The sequence below is a fragment of the Equus asinus genome, chromosome 11 (assembly GCF_041296235.1).
Source record: "Equus asinus isolate D_3611 breed Donkey chromosome 11, EquAss-T2T_v2, whole genome shotgun sequence".
Taxonomy (NCBI): Eukaryota; Metazoa; Chordata; class Mammalia; order Perissodactyla; family Equidae; genus Equus; species Equus asinus.
In genome coordinates this window covers 68,960,709-68,973,093 of record NC_091800.1, presented here as the reverse complement: position 1 = coordinate 68,973,093, position 12,385 = coordinate 68,960,709, and the positions used below count along the sequence as shown (strand labels likewise).

The 12,385-nt window shown below is 40.5% G+C and overlaps 1 protein-coding gene across 1 annotated transcript in view; it reads left to right on the top strand.

The window, feature by feature from the left end:
- The window catches only part of ABCC4 (ATP binding cassette subfamily C member 4 (PEL blood group)), a 242,789-nt gene that overhangs the window by 218,462 nt on the left and 11,942 nt on the right, over positions 1–12,385 (top strand). Inside the window, exons 28-30 of the mRNA XM_014864856.3 lie at positions 1,586–1,758; positions 2,189–2,294; positions 11,916–12,050. Coding sequence (XP_014720342.2) covers positions 1,586–1,758; positions 2,189–2,294; positions 11,916–12,050 — 414 coding nt within the window. The remainder of the gene's footprint in view (positions 1–1,585; positions 1,759–2,188; positions 2,295–11,915; positions 12,051–12,385) is intronic.

The following is a 12,385-nucleotide window of genomic DNA, read 5'->3' as shown; positions in this document are numbered from 1 at the left end:
ATCAGCGGTGTGTTGCTTCTGTTTAAAAAACAAAACAAAACAGCTTTAATACTGGGGTATACAATTAAGAGTGTGGTATGTCATGCTAAGGCTAAACCCCAATACTGTGTTTCATCCTGACTCAGAATTCCTATTTCCTAGGATTAGACTTCCATCATGAGCACAATTCAAGATCACTTGCATAGAAGTGCTTCAGGATTCAGGACACCCTGAAAACGTTGTCCACTTAGTTTTGGTGTTTTGTTATTTGACATTGTAATTCTTTGTCCCTCCTTACCTGGCCATCACTCATCAGTCTGTTAACTCTTAATGTGAAGTGTATTTACTCTCCGTTCCTCTGTAGCTTTCAAGTACAGCCTGAGTCTGGTTCTTGCTCTATAAACTTTCTCTAAAACAAGTATTCATTGAACTGAACTACTAACCACTGTAGTTGCAGATTAACTTTCGCAGTTAACAGTTTTTTTTTTTTCATTTATAATTACACTTTTATGAAGATAGATTGATATAAACACCATCTATCCCCATAGTCTTGGGGAAATAAGATGTTATGTTGCCCTGTTTTTCATTGAGGATTGACGTAAACGTACTTGACTGGCCTGACACTATGGGATTGAACTTGGGGAAGAACCATTCCCAAAATAGGCTCCGGGTATACTAACATATGAGGTGCAGTTTGCAAATGTGTGAGTTTGTATTTTTTTTAAACTTTAAAACCTTTCAAAATGGTAAAGTGCTGATAAGATTGTATCTTTAGAGAAATAGACTTCCTGCAGTAATTCTTTTAAAAATTTTCCCTTTAGTGTATTAACTCCTATACTAAATGTACTTTGGGAAACTTGACTTAGCCATAAAGATCTTTTTAACTTTTCTCTTTAGACTACATTGAGAGAAGTAGCTTCATTTTTTGAGAGACTTCCTTAACTAATTCCTGGAAGGGATTCCTGGTGGAAGTCATGTGACAAGGATGAGGGACACTAAGCTGATTTCTTTTCACCAGCTTTCTTGAAGTATAATTTACATACCAGAAAATTTCCCCATTGTAAGTGTGATTCAGTGACTTTGGTAAATTTATAGTTAGACAGTCATCATGACAATCCAGTTTTAGAACATTGCTATCACTCCAAAAAGTTCTCTTGTGTCCATTTACAGTTAACCCTCCAGCCCCTGGGCAACCACTATTCTCCTTTTTATCTCTATAAATTCCTGCAGTTAGCTTTTGACTAAAAATTAAGGAAAAGCATTTTTAGTTTTTCTATATTTTGCCTTGAGAATCATTTTATTTAGCATACTGCATATTTCTTAATGAAATTGGCATGCTATGGACAGACTGTGCCTACTGATGGCCACAGTGAAGAGTCTTGACTCCCATTAAATTTGTGCTCTTAAGTTAGAGTATTTCTCTCCTGAGTTAACTCAACGGTCTTTCTCAGTGAACCTTAATTGGAAGTAACTCTCCCCATCACATCGCCACACATATAAGATACATGAGAAGTCCTGAGGACTTCAAACTCCAATGTCTAGGAGGCTTGTCTGCTTCAGTATTAGTTCATTTAGGAAAAGGTCATTTTTCTTCTTACATCCACAGGTACAACTTAAAGAAGCCGTGGAAGATCTTCCTGGTAAAATGGATACTGAATTAGCAGAAGCAGGATCGAACTTTAGTGTGGGACAGAGACAGTTGGTGTGCCTTGCCAGGGCTATTCTCAGGAAAAATCGGATATTGATAATTGACGAAGCGACAGCAAATGTAGATCTAAGGTACGGAGCTGAGGTCCATGTAACCTGGAATATGAATTTTTAATGTGGTGAATGGGAAACATTTAATGATGCTGAGAAATTTTTCTAAGTGCTGTCTTTGCCCAAAAGATCTCTCTTAATAATCTCTTTAATTCTGGAAATCAGAGGAGGAAACCAAAACATGTTATATGGTGTTAATGATATTGTTAGGCATCCTAAGAGAGCTAGATTCCCAAATTCAACTCCTGATAGTTTCAAGCAGTTTGGAGGGAAGAGTATTTTCTGTTGTCTTATGAAAAATGATTTTTGTAAGTAGACTTTTTGTGCTTAGTTTTTAAAGAACAAAATCATGCTTAAAGTATTGATTTTTAAAAACATTATAAAAATATCGTATGATCTTTTTAAGTCTGGTCTGTCTTTCCTGAACTAAATTCGACTTCTTTGATTCCAGAACTGATGAGTTAATACAAAAAAAAATCCGTGAGAAATTTGCTCATTGCACTGTGCTAACCATCGCGCACAGGTTGAACACGATTATTGACAGCGACAAGATTATGGTAAGACTCTCACCTCCGGAATTGTAGTTGTTTATGTTCAATTTTTCAATTTATGCTTTCTCGTTAAACTTGATAGAGAGGGGCCGGCCCTGTGGCCAAGTGGTTAAGTTCGCCCGCTCTGCTTTGGCACCCTGAGGTTTCACTGGTTCAGATCCTGGGCACAGACATGGCACCGGTCGTCAGGCCATACTGAGGCAATGTCCCACATAGCACAACCAGAGGCACTCACAGCTAGAATATACAACTATGTACTGGGGGGTTTGGGAAGAAGAAGAAGAAGAAAAAAAAAAAAAGATTGGCAACAGTTGTTAGCTCAGGTGCCAATCTTTAAAAAAAAACTTGATAGAAACCTCCAATAAGTTAATTTTCTGTTAATTTTTCCTCTCATTCCTGACAATAATTCAAGTACTTTACTACACATTCGGAATATGCTATTAAATAATATACCTAGTAATTTTACATTTTCATATTAAATTTATTTGAATTGTCATTTTTCTTTAAGATGGCCAACCATCAAAATATTTCAAATCCAAGATATGGCCTCATATTACAGATTGGTAGAATGCAGTCATTTTTGCTGTGTCACAGTTGTGTCAGCATTTTGGATTCCTTTAATCAAAAAATTAGCCTTTTGTTTAGACTGCCAGGAGGTTGTTGGGTAAGGTTGCAGAATTTCTCAGCTGTTGGGACGTTCATAAGACATGCTGTCAGATTGGAATCTATGAGGAGAAAGGGCCTAGTCAGAAAATAAAGTATTTCAACGGAAAGGATTTAATATAGGACATTTGTTACATAGGAATTGGAGGGCTGGAAGATTGAAAGGAAACACTGAGGTGATAATTTTAGGAAACAACTACCATGCCCTAGACAGATCTCCAGGCCTAGGAACTAGAGGAGAGGCCCTAAAGAGTGTACTTAGACCTCCAAGGACGGGCCACCGCCCAGCTGCTGGTCCTATTTGTGAAGCTGGTTCTCAATGTGTTACTAGAAGACGGAGGCTGGAGCCAGATCCCACTGCTGGGGTGATGCTCGAAGGAGTAGCACAAACCAGGTAGACACTTGCTTTGCATTGCACCTTCAGTCTTCCTTCTAGTGCCTGCTACTGGCAGAACCTAACAAAGAGCCAATTGGCCAAAGAACCTCTGAAATGTGGTTTGCAGCCCCAGTGTCACAGACGAAAGTGTAGAAAGAAAGGTAGATTGAGGCTGAGAGACTAGATAAACAACCAGCAAGTCTTACACAGTAGATCCGGGCACTGCACACATGGCCGGCCCCAAGCTTTGGTCTCTAGATTTAGTATGTAGTATCTTCCTTCCAGGTTTGATTGGCTCTTTCTTCTGTAATAATTCAGTCTCTCCTTATCTTTATTTCCTTCCTCTCTCCCTCCCTTCCTCTCTTTCTTCTTCTCTCGTTTTCTCCTTTCCATCTATTGCTTGCTCAGTTTCAGTAAATCGTAGGATGTAGCTATACAAAATGAAAAGGAAATCATCCCTTAAAGGAAAAACCTTTGGCTGCAGATAAGCCCAAACATGGGAGTTATTTTCAGGCTAACCCCAAGCCTGTGGCAGTGGACAGATTTTCATACATCTTGTGGACGCCAGCTGTTGTCATTAGATACCACAGTATCCAGTGATACTCTAGTGATGAAGAAGGAAATAGATAAAGAAGGCCTGCGTAGTACATGAGAAGCAACAGATGGAGTTAACCAGATTTTTATGGTCTATGCTAATCGAGGTTAAATGATCAGTAATAAAACGATCATTAATATCCATACTTCCTTATGGCCAGTGATAGTGGAGCTGTCTCTTGACTTCTTGGGCATTTTCTGGAATATTACTTCCCACCCTTCTTCACATGCATTGTTGGATGTAATAATCAGTGGGGGCATTGAGAAGATACCAGACTGTCAGCACTGAAGCAGTGCCTTTGGCCTTGTCACTCTCCAGAGCTGGACGTGTAGAGAAATGAGCTCTGGCGAGGTAGACAGCAGGAATGGGGCCTTCCTAACCAAAAGGATGTTTTGAGCCTTAAGCAGTGCAGCTGGTCATCTGGATTAGAATGTCATAGCAGGAAGCAGACCACTCCAGTAGGCCTTTGTGAGTGACCATGTGACATTCCAAGACTGCAAGACAGTGACTCTTAGATTCCAGAAACAGTGTTTATCATTGAGCATCCTTAGTCATTCATTTTGTGTTCTTGAATGATGATTGGAGAAATAACTTTTCATTTCTACTTTTTACCTGTCACTTTGTTGTTCTCATCTCTCAGCGTTGGTTTTCTCAGACTGTCCCCAAAAGTATTCTTTTTCAACAATGAATGAGTGATGCTGTGAAGTGTACCTGTTTCAGGTACTTTGTCAGGCTTTAGATGCAGCAGCAGAAAGATGGCTTGATCTCTGGCTCAGTTGGGGGCCCATTCAAATGAAATCTTTGCTCCTAGATGTACCATATACATTTATTTTTGGGTTTTGGTAGTACAACATTGATGGTAGCAGCTTCCTTTTATTATAGAATACTTAGAAATACTGTCACTTGGGAACATATGGTTGGTTAGGGTAACAGCAGGAAGGACAGAATTTGGCAGACTTACCAGATGGCCACTCCTAAATCTTATCCATCAGCACTTGACCCACAGGCATGAATGTTTGTATCCCCTTAACCAGTCAGCTTTGTTGCCATTATCTAAATATGTCCCGTTGTTGAATGGTTTACTTACCAACATCTGTGGTAAATTTCAAGAACCTCAAATTTTTCTCTCTTGATCAATATCTTTGTCCGAATCCTTAACTTGGTTTTACAAAGCACTTACAGTCAAGCCCCTCCCTCCCTCTCTAGGCTTGTCCCACTCTGCTCTCCCTCTTTCCTTTGTGGTTAAAACCATGTTGATCGTCGTTCAGTTCTTCAGATGCAGCATTCACTCTCACTCTTAGAATTGTGTCCTCTCTCATGACCGGTTGTTGGTGGCTTAGACTAAAGTGCTTGCAGTGGAGGTGATGAGATGTTGGATTTGGGATAGAGAATGCAGTAGAGTCGAGTGAGCTGTGTGATGGATTGAATGTGGGATACGAGGGGAGAGAGGGGAGTTGCTGCTGGTTTCTAGGTATGGGGCCTGAGCATCTGGGTAAGTGAGGAAGACTGAGGGAGAAGTCAGTTTGGAGAAGGCAAATGCAAGAATTCTCTTGAGAGCATGTTACCTCTGCATTGGCTGACCTTGTTGTCTGTGGTGGACCTTGCGTTTTACCATGGAGCTGCCCTTCCCACTCCCAGCACCAGTGTTGAGAGACCTTTCATTTAGGGCTCACTGGCCAAGAGTTCATCAGTGATGTCACAGGAGGTCCCACCAGGAGATGTCAGCTTGGCCGCTTGTTTACATCCTGGTCAGAGCTGGTTTCTGTTGCATGGTAAGGAATGGTAGGATTAGACTTCTGGGGACCCAAGAGGCATGCACTCCCTAGCTTCAGAGTTGGGCACTTGTCCTCTATACTCCACCACCCCAAGTTTCAGGCTTATATTTTAGTCTAGAGCTTCTGGTTACCAGTTGGCTTTCAATTCGACAGAACACCATAAATAATATTCTTTCTCAAACCTGTGATTTTTGAAGCAATTTTTGTTTTCTTGCTTGCTTTAGAAATACCTGTTTCCTTTCCAGAAAGCAAGCAATTGTCTGTTCTGTTATTCTGAGAGCTTTAAGGACATAAAGACAAGTCAATCAGCTGCAAAGCCTAATGCTCCAGAGGGCAGGCGGCCAGCCTTGGGGAGTGGCTGGGGAAGTGACGGATGCTAATGAAGGGCATAACCAACAGTGTTGTCATCATAAAGTCGCGTAATTGCAAGTGCTTAAGGTGTAATAATTACATTTTGTTGCACTGGTGAATACTTCTGCACAAAGACAGATGGATATGGTTTTGTTTACTGTAAGTAAATCAGACAAAAGCCTTGTTGGGAAACAACTGTGACCTAATTAATAGCTTTGCTTATGTGTTGGCTTTCCAAAGGGATTTACCCAGTTTTGGTTCATTAAGCACCATTAATGTGTTAGGCTTAGAATTCTATTTTACAAAGATGTTCTCTCAATTTTAACTTTATTAAACATGATGTAGTCATAATGACAGCTAATTTAATCTTCCTCATTTGCTCAGTTGCCACAAAACAGTGGAGCAAGACAGACAAATTAGAAATCCTCTTTCTCCTAATACTCACCACTATCTCTACATTAAAGACAGCTTCTTCCTTGTAGTTTTTAGGATTAGCTGGTTACTCGAGACCTGTTTTCTCTTCAACCAATAGGACAGCTTTTTCCTCCAATCCCTGCACACCACAGTCCTTACAACACCCATGGATTCCCCCTAGGAGGGTGAGCAAAGGAAGAACATGAGAATCTGTAGCTGTTCTAACAATATTGTTATCTGTATTCAACGTTTTCACTGTCAGCATTAGGTAATTCTTTGGGAATGAATTATGGAGGCCCAAACCAAGGCTAAGAAACTCAGTTGCCACCTCTTCTGTTTATAGGCAATCTTACGGTTTTATCTTCTTCACCTTTCTCCCTAAACACAAACCTCTTTTTAATAGAGTTTTTCCCAGAGAAATCAAAACTAGAAACTCTTGTGACATACCCACCTGGAAGAACACAAAACAACTCAGAGCTAACTAGAGTTTTATTTAAATTCTATTTTTCATCTTCATGCAACTTTTCTTTAATACATGGCCACAATTAGAACATTTCAGAAGAGAAAAAAGCTCCTTTCGAAATAGGCCAAGAGATTTCATTCAAGTTTTCGGAGGGAAAAATAACTAATATGAAGGTAGAAGGCATACACTGGGAGAAGTACTTTATGAGAGGGGGGATACAAGCAATCGCTGGGGCTTTGGGGAACAGCTGTGGAGGTCACCTTGACCCGGCTGAGAAGAATCATTTGCCATTTCAAGATCTAAGGAAGAATTTTGAGTAATACTTCCCACAGAGAAAATCACAGGCACCCATTTTACCAACGAGGGACCCCACTTCCGAGGATTGAGAACTGTCCCTGTGCCCCCTCGTCAACTGGCAGCCGAAAGCAGAAGTCTGACTCTCAGATCCTCTCCTCCCCGCTCGATTTGTCACCAAGTGGGATCTCCCTTTATTGCATGTCTCCATGTTGAAAGCTGTTCCGAACATCTCTTGTCCTGTCGTCAGGCTTTCCTCCACCCTGCCCTGCCCCTCACCTCTCCCTGTAGTCACCCCACTATCACGGATGGCACCCTGCCAATTAAAATGAATTAAATTATTTTGCAATGGCTTCATTTAGTTTTTATATCTAGGACAGCTCCCTGGAGTATCTGCAGATACACAGGCCCGATACACACATCTTCCTTGAGCTTATGTAACTGACTGACTCATCCAACATAATGTATTTTTCCCTAACCCACTAGAGAGCTACAGCCGATTTGAGGTTGGCGTTCCTGGAGAGATCCTGGTCCCAGGGATTGCTGTCACACTGACTTGAATGTGTGGTTTAGGTTGTAGTTTGAGTTGGGTTACAGGGAAGAGTGGGAACACAGCGGGAGACTTCAGGAGCCTTTTCTTATGGATATAAAAATTCAAAATTATACTTGTTTTTCTGTGCAAAAAGGAAATTCGGAGTTGCTTTATGTTTACTTATTCTAAGAACTCTAGAATCTTTGAGGAAACCAGTAAATGTAAAGGCTGCGTGGGTAAAATTCTGTCCGTGGCCTGATTTCCGGCTGTATCCCAACACGGTTGGTGAATCTCCTGACCTTAGTCTGCACTGTACCCTTACTCCTCCCAACCCTCCCTCCTCTCTGACTGTGCCTTCTCTTCTTTTTCTTTTCCAATATTTGGTGTAAATGAGTTTCAAGCCTCCACCTTCAACCCTGGTCTCTCTCTCCCTCACTTTTCCTCCCCTTCTTGCCCGTAGCCATCAGCCTGAGGCATGTAGTCCCCCAAGTGTATATCCATAATCCTATAACCCCAGTATCCTGCTGCCTTAGCATTTCCCAGTGCTGGCTAGACTCTTTCCCCCCTTGATCTCACCCTGCAGTCTTGCCAAACCACACCACTGGGCAGTTACCCACTCATGCCCTGAATTTACTTTCCTTTGTATTTAACTTGCAACCAGCATATATTGTGTGCCTGTTTCTTCTCATGTACAAGACCAGGGCCTGGAGATGCTGCAGTGAACAAGGGAAACCACATAACCTTCCCATAAGTAGTTGACAGGCTCGCCTCCAGCCTTCTTGTCCCATGCTGTTCCCTATGTCTGGAATGACCACTGTCCACCCCCCCACCCCCCCCCAACCATTTCTGCCTGTCCAAGTCTATCCATTTTTCAAGGCTCAGTTCACTGCTCTCTCTCCTTCTGGAAGCTTGTCCTCAGAACCTCTGGCCACATGTCATTTTTTCTGCTGTTAGCCTCTTTTTTGTTTGCTTTTCTTCTTGCATTATAGACACTTGAGGATTTTCTCCTCTCTTTTTTTTCAATATAGTCTCCCTAAAAGCAGAGGTTGTAGCTTACATATCTTTGCCTCTTCCACAGCATCTAGCATAATGACATGAGTGCAGTTAAGTATGTAGTAAATGTTTGCTGAATAAATTCAGGAATTAATGAGAGTTTACTTAAATTTTCTCCAAATGTGCTTTGGCTGTGTATTACTTACTCTTTTAAATCCTGATAGTTTAATAAAATTGATTTTCTTTTTCTGTGAGTATATACCAGCCACACAGTAAATAATTTGAGCCCCGAACATAGTAAAGTTGCAATGGAAAGTGGACAGAGGAAATGTTAATGTTTATAGGCATATTTTCTTAACTTATACAGAGTTAATATACTATCCATATGGGAAGGTATCTTAGGAAATTGAATGTTAAAATTCTCATCTCCCTTATTTCACTTCTGATAATAAATAATCTAACAGTGTAATTCTCTGGGAACTCACATGGAGAGGAAAGAATATAGGTTCAGACCTGGGTTCAAATCCTAATTCTGCCATCTACAGATTCTGCAGCCTTGGTCAAGTTATTTAATTTAACTGCACTTCTGTCTTCATCTCTGGCCGTGAGCTTCTTGACAGACTGTGCCTTGCTCATCTTTGAATCTCCGGTTCCTAGAACAGTGCTTTGGTAATAGGTACTCACTTAATATTTGATGGATGGATGGATTGATGGGAGGATGGAAGAAATGATAGAGGAATGAAAGGATGGGTGGATCGATAGATGAATGGGTAGGTGGGTGGATGGTGGGTGGGTGGGTAGATGGATGGAAATTATTTACTGTGTTTGTCAACTCTATCTTGAGAATTAACAGTGATGACTGTAAAGCATGTGGCACAGTGAGTGCTCAACCCCCAACGATTTTTATTTTCCTCTTCAAATTCAAAAGACTGCTAGTTATGGGATGATTGTATTGATCTTAAAGTAGCCATATTCTTTGTTACACTGCATTTATATACCAGGGCATCCCATCTCTCAAACCTTGTGAATTCATCTATTTGGGGCTATACTAATGCAGTTCATTTGAAAATACTATATTTTGTTTTAATGCATATCAAAAGAGCATTAAAGAGGTATATTTATTTTTACATTTTTAAAGTATTATCTTACAGAAGTTAAAATTTAGCTTTTAATAAATTATCAGGCATTATAGCAAATTACCACAGTTCTATCATCCCCCCCCCCCAAATTGAAAACTCCCCTTATAAAAGATAATGCACAGCCACTAGGTTGCTAAGAGTTACAAGGCTCAAAAAATTTGGCCAAAATGATCTTTCTGTCATTTACATTGTTAATCCTGTTGCTTTTTGAGAGTATTCTGGGTTTTTTTTCTGGTTCTGCCTTTTTAGATACAGGTCAGTTCTGAGAACTATTCATCTCAGTGGCAGGCATGTGTTTTCAGACAATATGAGAGAAAATGGAAAGATTTACTATTCACTAAAATTTTAATAAATAAAGTAGAAAGTTGGACAAGGACAAAATATTAGTAATACTTTGCTTTCATTAAAAATTATATAAAGTCTTTTTAGTCAGAGAACTCATTTTCCACCAACTCTGAAGTGGTGATTTTTAAAAGTTTACTTGTTGGTTTTGCAGAAGATAAAGTTCTTCATTGTATGAAGTAATTTGATTCACTTATTTACTTAGTCTTTGGCATGAGAGAGACCTGTATTTTAAAATTGCATTTTTTCTTCTTCTTCCACGTCAGGAGGAGTGGTTATGGCCTGTAATGCCGTGCTTAAGTAAAATTACACATTCGGGGCATCTAAATTGGCATGCCAAATTATAGGACATTTTAATTATTATGTGGATGTGACAGATTCAGTTATTCTTGAACTCTTTTGAGAAAGCTGCCCTGAGCAGTGATTCACAGTAGTAAACAAAAGATTAACAGGAAAATGCCCTTTATGAGACTTAATAAATGTTTCCGATTGGATACCATGGGACAGAATTAACTGCCCTGCCTCGATGTGAAAAAACAACCTGAGTGTTGCTTAGCGTTTCAGCATATTCTCTTAAGATAAATTCACTCTAAATATGGCCTAAATGAAGAACTAAGTACCACTTAACATCAGAACTGTTTTCCTAGGTATGTCATTTGGGCCAATTGTTTCAGACGCTTTCTTCCCTCTAAAACCATTAGCTAAAGCCCCTAATAAGTAGCAATGCAGAGTTAAGAGCCCCTTCTTCTCCCTTTCAATTTCCAGTGGACGTATTAATGAGCAGTAAAATGGCTGAAAGGCAGGCAGCTGAAGAAAGAGAAAAGAAGAAGCAGGGAAAGATAATTGTGAAAACAGATACTCAGATCCTCCGCAATTCAGATCAGGCTGCCCCCGCGTGCTTTGCGGGCTGTGATCACTGGAATTTGGAGCTCAATTTCTTAATTACTTCTTTAGTCTTATCCAAAAAGAAAATTGGATTTCTGGAGATTTCTTCTGTGCAGAGCAATTATGCTAAAGCTGCTTAGGTAGCAGCTCTTTTAGCCAGCCTTTCACTCTCCGAATAATAAACCACAACCAAAGCCAACTGCACGAAACACCTTAACCTCAGCAACAAGGGTTTTGTCCCCTCTTACCAGCTGACATGTTCCGGGACCCTAAAGAAATTCCAGAAGCATTTCCTTCTTTTCCCAGCATTGCTCAGATTCTGTCAAACCAGCTCGGCAATTAATTTGCTGTCAGGTCACTGCCCTCTGGTTTGTATGCCACCACCCTACTTTTTAGATAAATTGAGTTTGATTTTCTTAAACCAAGAAATTTCCCAACTCTAAATGTACGTATAAATAGCCCTCAAAGCTCAGAGTCTGAGAGCTAAAAGCACTAACTAATGATAACAACCCAAAATGCCCTTGGCAGATAGAAAATGCCACGGGACTGCTGAGTGCCCATAATCAGAGTCTAAAACTTTCATTTTCTTCCTTTCCTATAACATTATAATAATAAAAGGTCGGGTTAGGCCTTTGTCTGCCTAGTAAAACAGGGTAATCAAACCATTTAAACACCAGCCAGACCTACCACCCAAATAGATTCTCTCTATTCTCCCTCAGCTGCCTCTTTCCGAAATATTGTCTCACTTATAATATGTTGCTGTGAAACATTGTGTGCTAATGGGTTTCTTTCTGCTGATTAACAGGTTTTGGATTCAGGAAGGCTGAAAGAATATGATGAGCCGTATGTTTTGCTGCAAAATAGAGATAGCCTATTTTACAAGATGGTGCAACAACTGGGCAAGGCAGAAGCTGCTGCCCTCACTGAAACAGCAAAACAGGTGAGTGGGCCTCGAGGAGTTGTAATTAAAGTTCGTCTCCACCGTTCACTCCTCGCAATCTGGCACCAGGGGTACGGTAACGAGCACTCTGTGCCCTTTTCAATTATAAGTCTCCGGAGATGAAGCTTCATGACTGGGTCTTAACACGTCCCACGTTGAAGTCAGGTCTGCTGAGACTTGGCAGAAGCGGTGGGGGTGGGGTGCAAGCAGGTACCTCTGAGAGGAGAGAGATTTCAGATTGGCCTTTTCGCACATTTGGACTCTAGGATGGGATTCTCATATAGCACAGAATAGTCATGTTTTGCAGACCCATTACATTTCATTCTAATTGGTGC